At 30.1% G+C, this 16786-nt stretch overlaps 1 protein-coding gene across 1 annotated transcript in view; it reads right to left on the bottom strand.

Annotated features, from left to right (window-relative positions):
• The window catches only part of LOC145291461 (NADH dehydrogenase [ubiquinone] 1 alpha subcomplex subunit 10, mitochondrial-like), a 29120-nt gene extending 12857 nt beyond the window's left edge, over positions 1 to 16263 (bottom strand). Inside the window, exons 1-6 of the mRNA XM_080137318.1 lie at positions 15853 to 16263; positions 11166 to 11460; positions 7312 to 7398; positions 5552 to 5676; positions 4592 to 4680; positions 129 to 183 (exon numbers count right to left, since the gene is read on the bottom strand). Coding sequence (XP_079993444.1) covers positions 129 to 183; positions 4592 to 4680; positions 5552 to 5676; positions 7312 to 7398; positions 11166 to 11460; positions 15853 to 16104 — 903 coding nt within the window. The 5' untranslated portion in view covers positions 16105 to 16263. The remainder of the gene's footprint in view (positions 1 to 128; positions 184 to 4591; positions 4681 to 5551; positions 5677 to 7311; positions 7399 to 11165; positions 11461 to 15852) is intronic.
• Positions 16264 to 16786: the final 523 nt, after the last annotated feature.

Here is a 16786-nt window from a genome sequence, read left to right as displayed (position 1 = left end):
AAAAGAAAATATTTTACCGATTTATATTTTGATTATGAAATGTTGTTTATGAATAAAATGATGCATATAAAACATATGCTTTCCACTTTTTGGAGTGAAAAAGGGCAGAATAAACTCAAGTTACTTACAATTTCCCATTCTGGTAAGTTGGTGATGTCATAGCTGATAATTTCTGTATGTTCTCTGTAAAGAAAAAAAAAAAAGAATAAGAATTTAATAATATATTATTTTTGTTACCTGGTTTGCAGGTTTTCTTTGTTTTATAAAGAAGATATTACATTTAACAGTAAAAAAATTTGTGGTACAAAATCTCCCTTTTGGGGGAGCTAGGGCTTCCTGCATTATTAAACCTTGTACCAGACTTTGTACTCACGAGGAGGCAAGTACAATTACACAGGTGCACATTTATAAGTAACAGACGGTGGGTGCACAGGTGCAAAAGTCAAACCTAGTTATTGTCATCAGAATTTGTTAAACAATGACAATATTTCAGTGTTTTAAAATGTATGCCTGTTTCTCTTTCTATTTTCCCTTTCTTTCGTTCTTCTTTCCTTCTAGCACTCTTTCTCTTTAATAAAGAGAGAAAAATTGTATTGAACAGTTCTGCTGTGTACCTTGCCAGGGACAGACGTATAGCAGTCTATAATCGCCAAGTTTATAACATGCTTTAAAATAAGTATCTATTTTTATAAAAAAAAAATTTTTTTTCCGTGTTTTGTACAAGTGTTCAATTTCAGCAATGGTCTATCAACAATGCTGATGAAGCTTTGCCTGTAATGATGCTGAAGACCTGGAGACAAGAACCACAGCAGATATAGCCGACGTTATATCAACACCTTAGTCTAAAGGAGATGTGCCTCTTGTGTTTAATATCTGGGGAGCTAGTTGCAGCGTTAAGGACCTAACAACTGTTCCAGAGACGTCCTCATGATAAAGACAAACCAAGTAATTCTCCCTGGCAAATGATAGTAGCATAAAATACTATTAAAATAAAAACGTACATATAGAAAAAAGCACATTTTTTATCTTAAACAAAATAAGTTTAAAGAGTAAAATTGAAATTTCCATTGAAAACTTAAATTTATATAGTCAAAGCTCAATGATTTTAAAAACATATAGGCACCTTTAAGATCTAAGATGAGTTAAAATACGATATCATAAAGGTAACAAGGGAAGGAGTTTGGGTCAGAATTATAATTATTTCTAATAGGTAATCTGTCTTGCAGTGCACAGCCTACTCAGTGTATTCCTGCAATTAAAAGACAGCTCTTGTAGAACAATTTTTCTCTATCTTTACATCTAATTATTTCAAGCTTTACATTCAGACACATAAAGCATGTTAAGTGATCCACAGACTCTAGTCTTCCTAATTATATTTCATTTAATCCTCAAGTTCCAGAAATTTAGTGACAGTGAGGTATCTTTCTTATATTTTTCATTCTTGAATGATAATCTATGTCCATACAATCTTTTCTTAAATTCTTTATCAATTATTATATTGTATCCAATAGTGGTGATTTAAAAAGATTAAAAAAAATCACTTGGATGTTATCGGCTAGAATCAAAACCAAAACCTTATTCATTACCATCTGTACTATGTCCTTATGCATAAAAAAACTTTAAAAATAACGTAAAAATTATAAATGTATATTTTTGCATGCATAGAAAAACACTTAGTCACTTTATGCCCTGCCAAATTGAATTCTTTTCAATTTTTACTCACTAAAGACAAAATTGAATTTCTTCCACAGATCCAAATCCCTGAAATATCAAATTTCAACTCTGTAGACCAAAAAATGACAGGAGTTTGGTAGTGTGTGTGTGTGTGTGTGTGTGTGTGTACACTCTCCTTCATTCCAAACAAGACATATTCTCACTAAAGCATAATGAGCTGATGTGATAGCAACCTGAAAATTAGAGGCAATTTGGGTAGGGAGTTGGGAAGCAAAATTTTTGTTCAGATTAAATTTAAATTTCTGCATGTTGACATAGTCAAAGAAACAAGGAACAGGGAGGGAAAATTCTAAAAACAAGTGATTCGAAAAAACAAAAACTATTAGAGTAAGAAAAACTTTTAGCATTTAGGAACCTCTACAGTGAAGGGGTGTGATTTTGTTGCCAGTCGGGCGAGTTATATATAGGTATTTACGTTGAAGGGTTACAACTGCAGTAAACTAATTGAATCAAATTCCATCATGGTAATATTGGGAGATGGATATAACACTGCAGTGATGCAATGAGATGGAGCTTCACAGACAATACAGGATCTATTAAAAAAATTTTTTGTATACCTTCGTCAAGAGGAAGAGACTAGTGTTAGTGCACCTGTCTAGATATGGAAACAATACTTCATACATGGATGTATAGTGGCTTTATGATATTGATAGGTGTGAGATCTTTGAACCTGGTAAAGGGGGGTTCTACATTCTTGGCAGCATCTTCTATGTACTTATTGAGAATGTAAAGCCGAGAAGTTTAAACATTGAACTTCCAGGCAAGGTGCTATCAGCAATGACGATTGGCAGTTGGAAAGGTTTCTTATAGTTGTTAAAGTAAAGGCGCTTTATCTTAGAGCATTAAGTGTGACCATCCATTTTTGGCTCCCATTCTACTACATCTTGCGAAAATTCAGCCATTACTCTCATGCTGGAAATAGAGTATGGTGTCATCAAATATATCCATCTTAGATGCAATTACATCAGAGTTTTTTTTTTTGTAAATGTATTATGTATCTAATATATAAAGAAAAGTCAGCCAGATTCACAGAATTAGACCTAAATAGAACAACATTTGACAAATCGATATTTTATTCTAACTAGCTAATTTTCTTCCTTCTACAATGTTTTTGCAAGAAAATAGTGCATTTTGCTTCTCCAATTCATTCTAGAATCAGGTACTTACAGAAGGTACCACATTAGCTAAGTCCCAGAGTATCTAAATTTTTACTATTGAGTTGAAACGTTGTGTAATGACTAAAAATGGGTTATAATACACAAATTGAAAAGAAAAGCTTTCTTATTTTATTTAGAAAATGAAATATTAAATCTCCTATAAGCAGGAAACAGGATACATGTGATATATTTCAGAAATCAAAAGGCTAAAAATATACACTAAAATAAAATTTACACATTATGGCAATGAGAAAAGCGGTTCACACAAAGGGTTACATTACACGTTTGGCAATAAGTTAATGGCTTACGATTGCAAGACTCATTTATATAAGTTCATACATCATCAAACAAATATAATTTTAGAAAATTTCATAATTATTTTTAAAAGAGCTTCAATAACTCAGAGAGAAGTGTTTTTTTTTTTTTTTTTTTTTTTTTACATAGGAGTCACCACTTATCAAGGCCCGGAGGCCACTCGAGGATAAGGGTTATAGAGTGTACAGTAGTCAATGGGATAATATTGTAATCGTTAGTAATGGGGATTTGGTAAATTAGATTACTTAAGGGGACAGTTCATCAAGAATTTGTTTATGTTGGACTTGAAGGCAACCAAGTTGTAGACAGCTGGGAAGCAGGCAAATGGAAGAGAGTTCCACAGGTGTGCAGTTGATAAATAGTAGATTTCTTCAGAGTAATTATGCATTCAAGATAAAATGTACACATGACAACGAGCAAAGCGGTTCACACAAAGAATTACATTGCACTTTTGGCAATAAATGGCTTACTATTGCAAGACTCATTTTGACATCACCTTTGTTTATTTCACTTAGCAATTCCATGACCTTTTAGGTCAAATCTGGCATCATTTATCAGCCTATGTCAGGGGTTTTCAAACTAGAGTCAGTGAACCACAAAGATAGAGAGACCTAACCAAGTTGAAAACTAAATACAGGTTCAGACTTGCTCTAGAAAATGACTTGAGTGTATTCTTATCAGCAATATTGCCAAGAATTGATAGTTTGTGCTAAGCAAGCACATCCTTCTCACTAAGTGTGTATTTAAAACATCCTGTGTGATTAACAATAAAATTATTTGTAAAATACTATTACTGTTTTCATTTGTATGAAAAATTTATTTTTTAATAAAGCAAATTTTAATTTTGCTGCATTTTGCATCAACATGAAACATTCATTTATTTGAATATTTATGTTGAAAGTAAGCTAAAACCCAGTTTTATTGTGTTAATGCAAAAAATTTATATATAAACTTCACAAACGTTTATAAGAAGTCCCTAGGGAAAAACCTGAAATATAAAGGGGTCTGCAAGTCAAAGTTTCAAAATCCCTAGCCTAGATAATGTTGCCAAACTTGTTTCCACTGTGGGTATTTTGTCATAGCTCCTTTCGGGAGAGAAGTTGATGAATATATATGAATTTTATCCATTCTTCAGAGTAATTATGCAGTAAGTAGTATTATTATATATCTTATAGATTAGAAAAATAATTATTTTTCATATTTATAGGACAGTTAATCTAATGGCTTAAGATTTCTAACATCCACAAGAAAAGTTTTGCTACAGAACAATTGATCTTAAGTAGGATTTAAACACTGTAGAGTCAATTCCAAAGTCCGCGAGTGTATCCATTAAGCCACCCACTCAACCGTCTTATGTTCATCACACACAGAAAACTATCACTTACCTCAATGAAGGGAATAACTTGTTTTTATAAGCTGCATCAATTTTTGTAAGAAAGTCATCAGTTAAGACTGGGCTGTTGACTTCATATGGCTGAATAAAAAAGAAAACGTATTTATTTAGTACAGGTTGATCTAATAGATAAATTTAAGTCTGTCAGACCTAAATAGCAATGAATCTAATAAAATGAAGACTTAATTTTGACTAGCGATTTTGGTGCTTGTCCAGAATTTCCTCAATATAAAAACAAAAATATTTTTAAACAATATGTATGATGTACGTACCCATGACAAAGAAAATATTGTACATGAAAAATCAAGTAAAATTGATGAAACAGTTTTATTCTTATAAAGAAAATCTAATTTTATGGGTAAAATTTTATGGTTACAAGATGATCTTGTGACATCATCTTAAAAGCAATATGAAAGAACAAGAGAAATAACTTCAAAATAATTAAAACTTGCAAGATTAAAAAATAAACATTCATAACATTGGAAAACTAAAATTTGTTTAAAAATGATTTTCTTTATAAAAATAAAACTATTTCATCAATTTACATAGTTTTTGGTGTGCAATACATCATCCAGATTTGCATATTTTTTTGAATCTAGGGGAAATTATGAACAATTCTAGAACTGGCATATAAATATGATTAGAAGAAAACAAAAACCGATTCATTCATAATCTGTGCATATAACAATAAAAGTGTATCTGTTCTGATATTAACCACAGTCTATTCTGTCCCCAATCAGTGAATGAGAAGTCCTTTTACACTGAGGCAAATTTCATTTTTGTTCTAATCCAAAGTGACCCCTTTTTGTGAGAGAGCTGGATTTTCTTGATGTTAAGAACCGACTTTACGTCTAATTTTGTTGTTGTGGAAAGGCAAGTTAGTAGTAACAATGAAAAAAATTTGTGAACCAAAGCACAACAGATAGACGATGACCCTGAAATAAATACTTACGTTTCCACGTTTCTTTATGTTTTCCCGGATAGTGCTAACTGGGGCATCCAGATAGATGATCAAGTGTGGTTTCCATAAATCACAAATAGTATTTTTCCGAAGAATGTTCTTGTAATAAGACAGACCTATAAAAAAAAAAAAAATGTTAAGGATATTTTGAAAAAAAATAAAAATAAAAAATAAATAAATAAAAATAAATAAATTAATTAAAATAAGCACGCACCATTTTTCTTTTCAGAATCAAATTTAGTTTTTTTTTATCAGCATAAAACAGATTACAATTTGTTAATGATTTTTATTAGTAATTATAAGATTAAATACACTAAGTATAAAAAAGAAAGGATTTTCTTATATTTCATCTCTAATTGAAGTTGTATAATGATTAAAATACTGTTTTTTTTTATTTTGAACTGCAGTTCAGACGATGTTTGTCGACAAAATATTCCATAATTATTACAGTATTATAGACGAAATATGAAGCTATTCACAGGTATTGTCTATCCATTTATAGAAAGAAAAAGAGGTTGTACTGACATATTCTTATATAAAAAAATAAAAATAAAGAAATATCTATGATGTATGCACCTGTGGTAAAATGAAAATATCATATTCCAAAAATCACATAAATTGATCAAGTAGTTTTATTTGTAAAGAAAATCATTTTTAAGCGATTAATGGGAATTTGTAGGCAGTACAACATCTATTACGTTGGTAGCTATAGAAATAGTGATTTCTGTGCGCGATAGCAGCAGCACCTTCATATTTTTTACCACTTACTGAACATTCGACCAAAGATCTGCACCTATTTTATTATTATTTTTATATTTTATAATTTTTATATTTTATTATTTTTACTTTATTATAATTTATATATTTTATTATTCTTATTTTATTATAATTTTTATATTTTATGATTTTTACTTTATTATAATTTTTATATTTTATTATTTTTACTTTATTATAATTTTTATATTTTATTATTTTTATTTTATTATAATTTTTATATTTTATTATTTTTATTTTATTATAATTTTTATATTTTATTATTTTTACTTTATTATAATTTTTATATTTTATTATTTTTATTTTATTATAATTTTTATATTTTATTATTTTTATTTTATTATAATTTTTATATTTTATTATTTTTACTTTATCATAATTTTTATATGTTATTATTTTTATTTTATTATAATTTTTATATTTTATTATTTTTACTTAATTATAATTTTATATTTTATTATTTTTACTTAATTATAATTTTTATTTTATTATAATTTTTATATTTTATTATTTTTATTTTATTATAATTTTTATATTTTATTATTTATACTTTATTATAATTTTTATATTTTATTATTTTTACTTTATTATAATTTTTATATTTTATTATTTTTACTTTATTATAATTTTATATTTTATTATTTTTACTTTATTATAATTTTATATTTTATTATTTTTACTTTATTATAATTTTATATTTTATTATTTTTACTTTATTATGATTTTTATATTTTATTATTTTTACTTTATTATAATTTTTATATTTCATTATTTTTATTTTATTATAATTTTTATATTTCATTATTTTTATTTTATTATAATTTTTATATTTCATTATTTTTATTTTATTATAATTTTTATATTTTATTATAATTTTTATTTTATTATAATTTTTATATTTTATTATAATTTTTACTCTTACTTTTCAAATATAAAAAATGGGTAAATTAGAAAATAAGTTAATAAACAATGTTAACCTTGTGGCGTCATATAACCTTGCTGTGCAAAGACTTCAGGGAAAACCATATCACTGAACACACTGCGTTCCATTACAACACCTTGGCCTGAAGAATAAAATTTAAAAACAGAAAGAGATGCAGGTTGTTACTTTTTTTTTTTTTAGGAAACATGGAAGAAAATCGTTTTGATATATCAAACCAAACCAGTAAATGTTATTTTAGCAAAACAAAGCAGACCATTGAATACAACTGAACAATCTGTGGAGTTTTTAATATTTTGTGTACACTTTTATTTATAGGGAATAAACATAATACCTAATATCTGTAAAAAGATTATAAGGAGATTCAAAGTGGGAAATATATCTTATTACATCTTCCAAATCTTGGCAGAAAGCAAAAGAATTGAAAGAAAAAATTCAGAGAAAGAAATGAGACAGAAAAAACATGAGAAAAAAAAGCAACGCGAGTAAAAAATATAAGAAAAAATGCATGAGAAAAAAAAAAAATGTAAATTGTCCGCGCCTGCATCTAAAACTTTGATAAGGCAACTAGCCTAGAAAAAGGAAAAAAAAACTAAAATAATAACTGCAAATAAGTAGGTTTACTATTTATTTGCCACTAAGGCAAAGCTATACACAAAGTTGGTTTTTAATGTTGATAAATTAACTAAAATGATTGGGTAATAAATTATTTTTATTGTAATCAACCATAATAATGTGTGTGTGTGTGTGTGTGTGTGCGTGTTAATATGGACATGCATAAAGAGTGATTAACACTAAGGGAAATAATTCTGTAAATAACATCAATTAAAATAGATATTGCTTCATGTCCTGAAATTCATCCTATATTAAAAAATAAAAATAAAAAAATAAAGAAAAATCTGTATGATACACATACCCATGATGAAACAAAAATATTATATTCCAAAAGTCATGTAAATTGATCAAGTAATTTTATTTTGAAATAAGCAAAACAAATTTTATGATTAACAGAAGAGTGGCTATCTTGTTTGTCATTTTGAAAACAATCTTAAAAAAAAAAAAAACTTAAAAGAGAACTCAATTCAAATTTGATTCATGTTGTAATGCCTATGAATTTCTATTAATTGCTTAAAAATGATTTACTTTATAAAATAAAAAATATTTGATCAATTTTCATGATTTTTAGAATATGATATTTTCATTTCATCATGGGTACATTAGATTATACAGGTTTTTTAAAAATTATTTTTGTCTTTTAATAAAGGAGAAATTGTATACAAAAACCTAAACATGTATGAAATAGTGAATAACATTACAAGAAAATTCTATAAATAATATCAGGAGCAGCTGATTAAGATTATATACAGTAGAACCCTGGGATATGCCATTAAAAATAAGTAACAAAAAACTGTACATGTATATAAACAAAGAACATTATAAGTAAAATAATAATGTTATAAATACTGTAACCAGGGGCTAGAAAAAACATTGTATTCCACATCATAACCTGAAAAAACGTATTCTAGGATCACTGTATCCCAGGGTTCTATTGTAAATAGAAATTTTCTCTATCCATCCGCCCATCAATCTGTCTCAATTTTTTTAAAAAAGAATACATTGCAAAATTTGTCTCATTATCAGAAATCGTATCTTTAGAAATGGAAAATATTGCATTAATAGTAAATAATAAATTCCCAACAAATAAATCGTGACCTGAAACGAAAACCTTGAGATCTTCAGTATGATGTACCAACTGAACTATTTGGATTTTCACATATACAGAGCTTAAAACATTACCTCAAAATAATTATAGCTTCAGTATATCATATATTTACGATGTGTATCACGTTTGAAAATGAATGCAAATGTAAATGATAAACTATTTTTATAATATAAATCTCAATCATCGGTTTGTGTATGTGTGTATATATGTATGTTTGTATGTCTTGATAAAACTTTCGACATACGCGGCCAACACTGACAAAATTGGTATCGTTTGAAAGCTCAGTCTCTTGGCTGACAAATAATAAAAAAAAATGGCCAAAAACATTCACTCTTTCATCATCAACTGGGCCGTTTTCTACAAGGAAGAGTCACTTTTCTGTCAACATTTTTGCAAAGTCATTCACGCCCTGCGACATTGACATCGACATACAACATGTTATTTTGAACGCCCACGACGTCACAAGTCACGTAGGCGAGATGACTAAATGGTTTCCTTTTTTTTCATCTCCTTTTTCACTTAGCGTTACAGGTTCGAGCCTGGCTACTGCGGCTATTTTTTTTTTTTTTTTTTGCGCTCGCACAGGTATTTATTTTTTATAAGGGACTTTGGTTGCTCAATACCCAGGATATTTTTTTTTTTTTTTTGCTTACAAAATTTTGCTTTCATATTTGCTTCTGGTTGATGACACCCAAACGACATCCTGCCCTTGTTGTCACAATTTATTTGTTGATTAAATGCGGATTTTATGATCAGGACTCCTTCCCTTCCCAATTTTTTTTTCTACGACCGGGCAATGCTGAGCTAGTAAAAATAAATGAATGTGTAAACATGAAAAATGTAGAAATTATTTGAATAATCTGAAACAATTTATTTTGACTTAATTACGTGTAGGTATTAGGATTTATTATTTAATATATACTATATAATTTGTGCATGAAGGATCCATAATTCTAGTTATATTAAAATTGAGAATTGTTTGTGGTCACTTGATGTAAAGTAGCAACAAATGAAGATAATTTTGATGAGTTTAATGTAAATGTTTCCTAAGTTAAAGAAAAATACATTTTATATATATATATATATATATATATATATATATATATATATATATATGTGTGTGTGTGTGTGTGTGTGTGTGTGTGTGTGTGTGTGATCTTGTCTGTCTGAAGAACGATCTCTACCAAACTCCTCTGTCAAGTTTTGGTTTACAGATTTCAAACTTGATATATAGGGGATTCAGACCTGTGGAACAAATCTTATTCAGTTTTTTTTCAGTAAAAATAGCTGCTAAGGTGTCAAAATTGCAAATAAATTATAACTTGGCAGGTGTAATTCCACTTAAGTGTTTTCCTACACATGCGCAAATATACATTTATATCTTTTACAACATTATTTTTTAAAAGTGTTTATGTGTGTTAAAACATAGTACAGATGGTAACAAATAAGGCTGGAAAGCTATATGTTTTGGTTTTGATTCTAACTGGTGGCACCAAAATCATTAAAAAAAAACAAAACTTTTGAAATCACAACTATATTTTGGGTACAATATAATAATCAATAGAGTATTGTCCCTATAATAATAAATATGAAATTTGCATAAATTAAAATATCATATTTAATATTTTATGATAGGGTCATACCAAGAGGCTTCTACTATATATTGGGTAAAATATAATAACCAATTGAAAATTAGCTCTATAATAATGATAATAATTACAAAATCTGCATGAATTAAAATACTATACTTAAGCATATTTTATGATTGGGTAATGCCGGGTAGCTTGCTAGTTGTGCATTTTTATTTTTATTTTTATTTTAAATATACATCTAGGGTTACATCGATTAAAAAATAATACTACCTTTGTGGGTGACTGTTGTGTATTTTTCAAATTTTAATTGGAGATATAAACAGACATTTGCCCTTTATATAATAGATGGAATTAATAGTCTATGCATTCAGAAATCTAAAACCTTTATACATTTCTGTTTTTGTCTAGCGTTATTTTTAAAACACCATAAGATATAATATATAATGTTATTATATAAAAAAAAATTGTTTTAATGTTATAAAGTTATTTTTTAACTTGCAAAGATTTTGTTCACATAAACTTTCACCAAAACTTGCCGTGGGTGATACTAAAACAGCAGTACATGAAAGTACTTACCCGTGTTTAAGATGTGCTCAAGAGCGTTAACGTAGTTGAAGAAACGTTTCTGATAGAGCAACATCTGAGGCCGACCCACTTTGAGACTTTTTGCATTCTTATCGGTTAGAAACTTTTCTAAAGGATAGGATCTGTTGGGCCCATCAGAAAATTGCTCATCTAGTTGCCGCATATCAAAGCCATCCTCGTTAAAGAAAACTTCGTTTGGGTGGACGTCGGGAACATACAGGAGATCAAAACTCTCAGCAACCTTTTTGGCAAATTCAGTTTTACCAGTGGCGATATTGCCATCGACCTTGAAAAGGAAATAAAAAAGATTTTTATATATTAATAAGATGCGCCTTCACCAGACTAAACTAAATTTGAGCAACAAATGGTCAGAAGAAATAACCTTTTGAAGTGGAAATCAAAATAAGGAAATATTCACATATGAAATTTGGTGCATCACATTCTGAAAGTTGATTAATTTTTTTTTATTATATATACTCTTTTTCATCCCAAACAAGGCATATTGCCATTTTGAGGTTAGCGATTACTATTTTGGATCATATCTAACATAGGACTGTAGGCATCTCCATGGCGTTGTGTAAAATGTCAGCATTGTACACATTAACAGCAACGTCATCATTTTGTGTATTTGTGTCAATTTCTATGGATGGGCATTCGCGTTATAATGGTTAATGAAAGTAATATTTTTTTTTGCTATCAATAAAAAACAATATAAGACTTACCCTTGGTAAAACAAATAGATTTTTTTTACGAACTACACAGACGAGAGATAATAAAATAAAATTAATTTCAATGTCTTCTGTTGACACTTATGTATCTAAAAATAATGTTGCTTACAGGCCTCCATACTTTTTTGAAAAAGGCGCAAAAAAAATAAAGATCATCTTCTATCATGGGCATATTGAGGGTTGCATTCTAGCAATTCAACTTCATCAACAAAGGGTTCATACTTAGATGACTGTATGTTATGTTTCATCAGGACCGGACATGGATTCAAAAGCCAACTGGAAAGAGAGGTACCACATGTTGATTTCTGATTATACTGGCATATTCGTTCGTGAGGTGTAGCGTTAGTGGCAGTACACAATAACGAACAAATGGAATGCAAGGCATAGAATGCAAGGCATTGCACAAAAGTGATTCCCAACTTCAATGCCAGCGAATTCGGGGATCAGCTGAATGTTGAACTGTCCCCAACGGACACTCCAATAATGGAATGGTTGGGGGACCAGAAGTTGATGTGCAAGCTATGCGAAATGACCAGAGTGGAACCAGTCCTGCCAGTGAGATTGAAGGGTGTGGCTCGAGAAAAGTATTGAAAGCTCTCAGAAGTATAGCAGAACGACATTGAGGAAATCAAATGTGCCTTTATAAAAAGCCTATGGAACAGACCCATTTGCGGCCTTCGAATGATTCACACCTTTTTTTTTTTTTTTTTTTTTTTACAAAGGCATCACCACGTTATCAAGGCCAAGAGGCCACTCAAGGATAAGGGTTAAAGAGTGTACAGTAGAAGTTGGTCAATATAGTAATCATTAGTAATGAAAATTTGGTAAATTTAATAACTTATATGGAACGGCTCATCAAGAACTTATTTACCTTAGACTTGAACACAACCATATTGTAGTCAGCCGGAAAGCAGGAAAACGAAAGACAATTCCACAGGCGTGCAGTTCTAAGAAAGAAGCTTTGTTCATGGAATCTATGTTTAGGTTTAGGCACAGATAAAGAGTGGGGGAAATTATGGATAGTGTTTACAGCTAGACGAGTGTTTCTTGTGAAAGTTTGGCGAGGGGGGACCATAGATTGAAGCTCAGTTGAACACTTTCCATGAAAATAACGATACATCAGAGACAAACTCGCAACATCTCTTCTGTGAGATAGAGGTTGTAAGGAGGAGAAAAGGACATCTCCTACGAGGCTACGAAGTCTATTTTGAACTCTATCAAGGCAGGACAAGTCCTTTCTAGCAGCTCCTGCCCAGATGTGGCAACAGTATTCCATCCTTGGACGTACCTGGCTCTTGCAGCCTATGTCTAAAAGAAACTATTTTAAAATAAATTTAAGTTTTTTCTAATTCCCGCACCATCCCCATATTTCGATGGTTTTCTAAAAATTTCGATTTGGAGTTATCTCCCTTGTTTCTTCAAACTGTTTTCGAGATAGTGTTGCGAGATCGGCACTTGTAGTTTAGACATAAAATTTTATTTTCTTATTTTTGAAAATAAAACTACTTGATCAATTTATGTGATTTTTGGTGTACGATATTTTCTTTCCGTCACGGGTACGTACCTTAGAGATATTTCTTTATTTTTGTTTTTTCATATGGATGGAACTAGACAAGCACCAAAAATTCTTAAAATAAATGGTTATCTTTACGATTATCGTTACCACTTAACTTTCACTTGATTCTTCGTTTTTCATTGATTTTTGGCAGAATTCCTTTTTTTTTTTTTCATTGAATTTACAGAAAGGAAGATCCCCCTTCCCACATTAAGAAGTACTTTTCTAAATAAATTGCTTTAGAAAGAAAAAAAAAAACCCAAAAAACAAAAACCTGGTTAACATGAAAGAGGAGTAATCGAAAGTGAAGTTGGAAAATTAATCATAAAAGATAACCAAATAAATTGTTTCCACCCCAAAGGAAAAAAGGGCCTATTTTTGTTTATAAAGAAAACACACATTATGGGGTATTTATTTGCTCCCCCACCGAGAGAATTAGGCACAAGGCCGATTTTTTATGTGAGGAGTGAAGGGGAAATGGGGACCAACTCCCCGGGGAGTAGGGGAGCTGGATAGTGACAATTGGTATGAAGGGTTGCCCCTACATTGACCAAGGTCTTATATGTGGGGTTGCCCCCACATATGGTCTTTGCTTGCAGTATCTGCCGGAACAGATACTACACTTTGAATACACTTTGATCCCGGCCTGAAGGCCAAGAACAACAGAAAAAAGGTAACACTCGTCTTTTGTTGTTTGTTTAGTAAAACCAAGGGGAGATAATCAGAAAATATATCAATTTTGTACAATTTTTTCTGTGCATGTTGAGATAGAGTCGACAGCTCGATTTTTTAAAATATGTTGTTTTGAACAAAAACAATATTATGTACTTAACTGTCATGTCGAAAATAGTGATTTAAGAAAAAATTACGAAAATTTATCGAGTAGAAAATTATTTATAGTTTACGAAAAATTGGATAAAATTGTATTTTTCTTAGATATTATAACGTAGACGATGAAAAGTTCACACGTTGACGTGCAATATAGCGATAGACTTATTTATTTTTACTAAAAACAATAATAGAACAACTGCTATTATGTTTTTAAAACATAAAAGTAGTTGTTCTACTCGATGAATTTTCGTAACTTTCGGATATATTACTATTTTCGACATGACAATTCAGTACGTAATAGTGTTTTAGTTTAAAAATTAATCGAGTAAGAACTAACTACTATTGTGTTTCTAGTAAAAATGTTTTTTCGTTATCGGCTACACACGTTAGACGACACTACAATGTAATCTAAAATACGCTTTCTGAGTTATGATGCAGTAGTGCACCCACTGCACCAGACCACAGTGCACCCTATTTTTGCAGTCTTCACCGTTTACTCTGAAAAATGCAATTTTCCGTAAAATTACATGCAACTTTCTACTCGTGAATTTTCGTAATTTTAGGATATATTACTATTTTCGATACAACAATTATTATTTTTCTTAAAAGGACATGTTTTTAAAAATTAAAAACATGTTTTTAAAAATCGATCTTCTCAGAAGCACAGATCGATTTTTAAAAACATGTTTTTTTAAAAGCACTGCTTAGCCGCGGTGAAAGTACAGAATAGTTTTTAAAAAGCGCCCCCTCCCTACCTACGACGTTAAGAGTTTCAGTACTGCCCGTGCCCGTATGAGTATCTTACTTTTATTCACCTATTATTCTCACCAAATTTGAAATTATTAACCTTGGTCTATAAAAACTGGTGCTTCTACAGAATTTGAACTTTTTTTTTTTACCCTTGCCCCAAACTAACGATACATTTTAGGTTTGCTTGGGCAAAAGTTGGTTAGATTCGGTTCATATTCTGTAGAAGCACAGATAAAAAAAAATACGAGTGCTTCTACACTTTATCGCCGAAACTGGAGACGCCATGTTATTCCGAGCGAGCACCTGTCAATTAGAATCAGAGTGAGAAATCAGTATTTTAGACTATGGCCGAAGTTAGAAATAAATAACAAAAAAATTAAACTAGATAAACAATTAAATAAAGTAAATTGTTTAATTGGAAATGCTTATAGATTTAATTAATGAAAACGGGAAAGTAGTTTTTCATTTAATTTTAGGTTAATTTATTCTCTTCGGAAGCAATCATTCTCCAGTTTAATATTTTTGTTATTTATTTCATGCTTCGGCTATAGTTTAAAATACTGATTTCTCTCTTGGATTTCAACGGCAGGTGCGCGAAATAAAATAGCGTCTCCAGTTTCGGCGATAAAGTGTAGAAGTACCGAAAAACGAAACTAAATTTACATTAGTATTCTTTTTAGAAATATACACTAATTTCGAAGTTTACTGTGATGATGTTAGTGTAAACATACCATCTCTTCCAGTGTTTTTAAACATACACATATAGTTTAGAATAAGGTAATCGAATAGAATGGATTTATAAGCGATCTCTCACCACAATGAGTCTGGTGTTGTCATCAAATCTTTTCGAGGTGTGATCCAAAAATTGCCAGAATTGATTGTATGTCCTTTCTTTGTACGGCCATGGCTTCACTCGGGTTATTGGTTCCACCAAAGACGTTGCCGTCAGATGAGCGACGGGGGTTATATTAAAAGAACTCGACAAAATCCCTGGTGAGACTCGAAACAAAGAAGCCGCACCCTGAAGACTAGCGGTACCAGTTCGTACAACCCCCAGGGCAAACATACTTTGGTCTGTTTCCTTTACCCTGTAGCAGCAGATGAAAGAGATTTAAAAAATTGACATTGCGGTGAAAGAAGAACTTAACCTTGGGCCGACAGGAAGTCGTGATTTTGCGCAAACTCAACGTGACGCAGTTATCTCCCCTTGGTATGTGTTTCTCATTAAGGGAGATAATCGAGGACTATTTATTTAATGAAATTATTGCAGAAACCACGTATTCGGAAAATTTTTAAGTAGGACAGCTTCTAGATTAAATGTGATAATGATTCTAATTAAGAGTATGATAGGCATTTTCTAGTTATAGTGACCAAGGATACCCAAACGACACCCATTTTATCAAACTTTTGAAAGGCCTTGTGCCTTTTTTTATGTAGTATAACGTAGACGAAAAGAAGAAAAACCTTATCAAGGTTTTATTCAACTGAATTTTGACATTCAAAGGCAAGAGACCAAATGCATATATATATATATATATATATATATATATATATATATATATATATATATAGGAAAGTCATGTAATCACGTCAGCAAGAATTATAACAACATTTTATTTTCAAAGAAAATATAACATTTTCTCCCACTTTCATAAATCCAATCGTTGGACTGGGTTGCAAATCTTGCTAGACCGGCGAGGAAGTAGTTCATCATTAGAAGAGCCAGGATACGTTTCAGATTTTTAAGA

This window comes from Euprymna scolopes, chromosome 12 (genome assembly GCF_053919585.1).
Source record: "Euprymna scolopes isolate OS-2025 chromosome 12, ASM5391958v1, whole genome shotgun sequence".
Taxonomy (NCBI): domain Eukaryota; kingdom Metazoa; phylum Mollusca; class Cephalopoda; order Sepiida; family Sepiolidae; genus Euprymna; species Euprymna scolopes.
The sequence above is the reverse complement of the archived record's forward strand: the minus strand, read 5'-3'. Positions and strand labels throughout refer to the sequence as shown.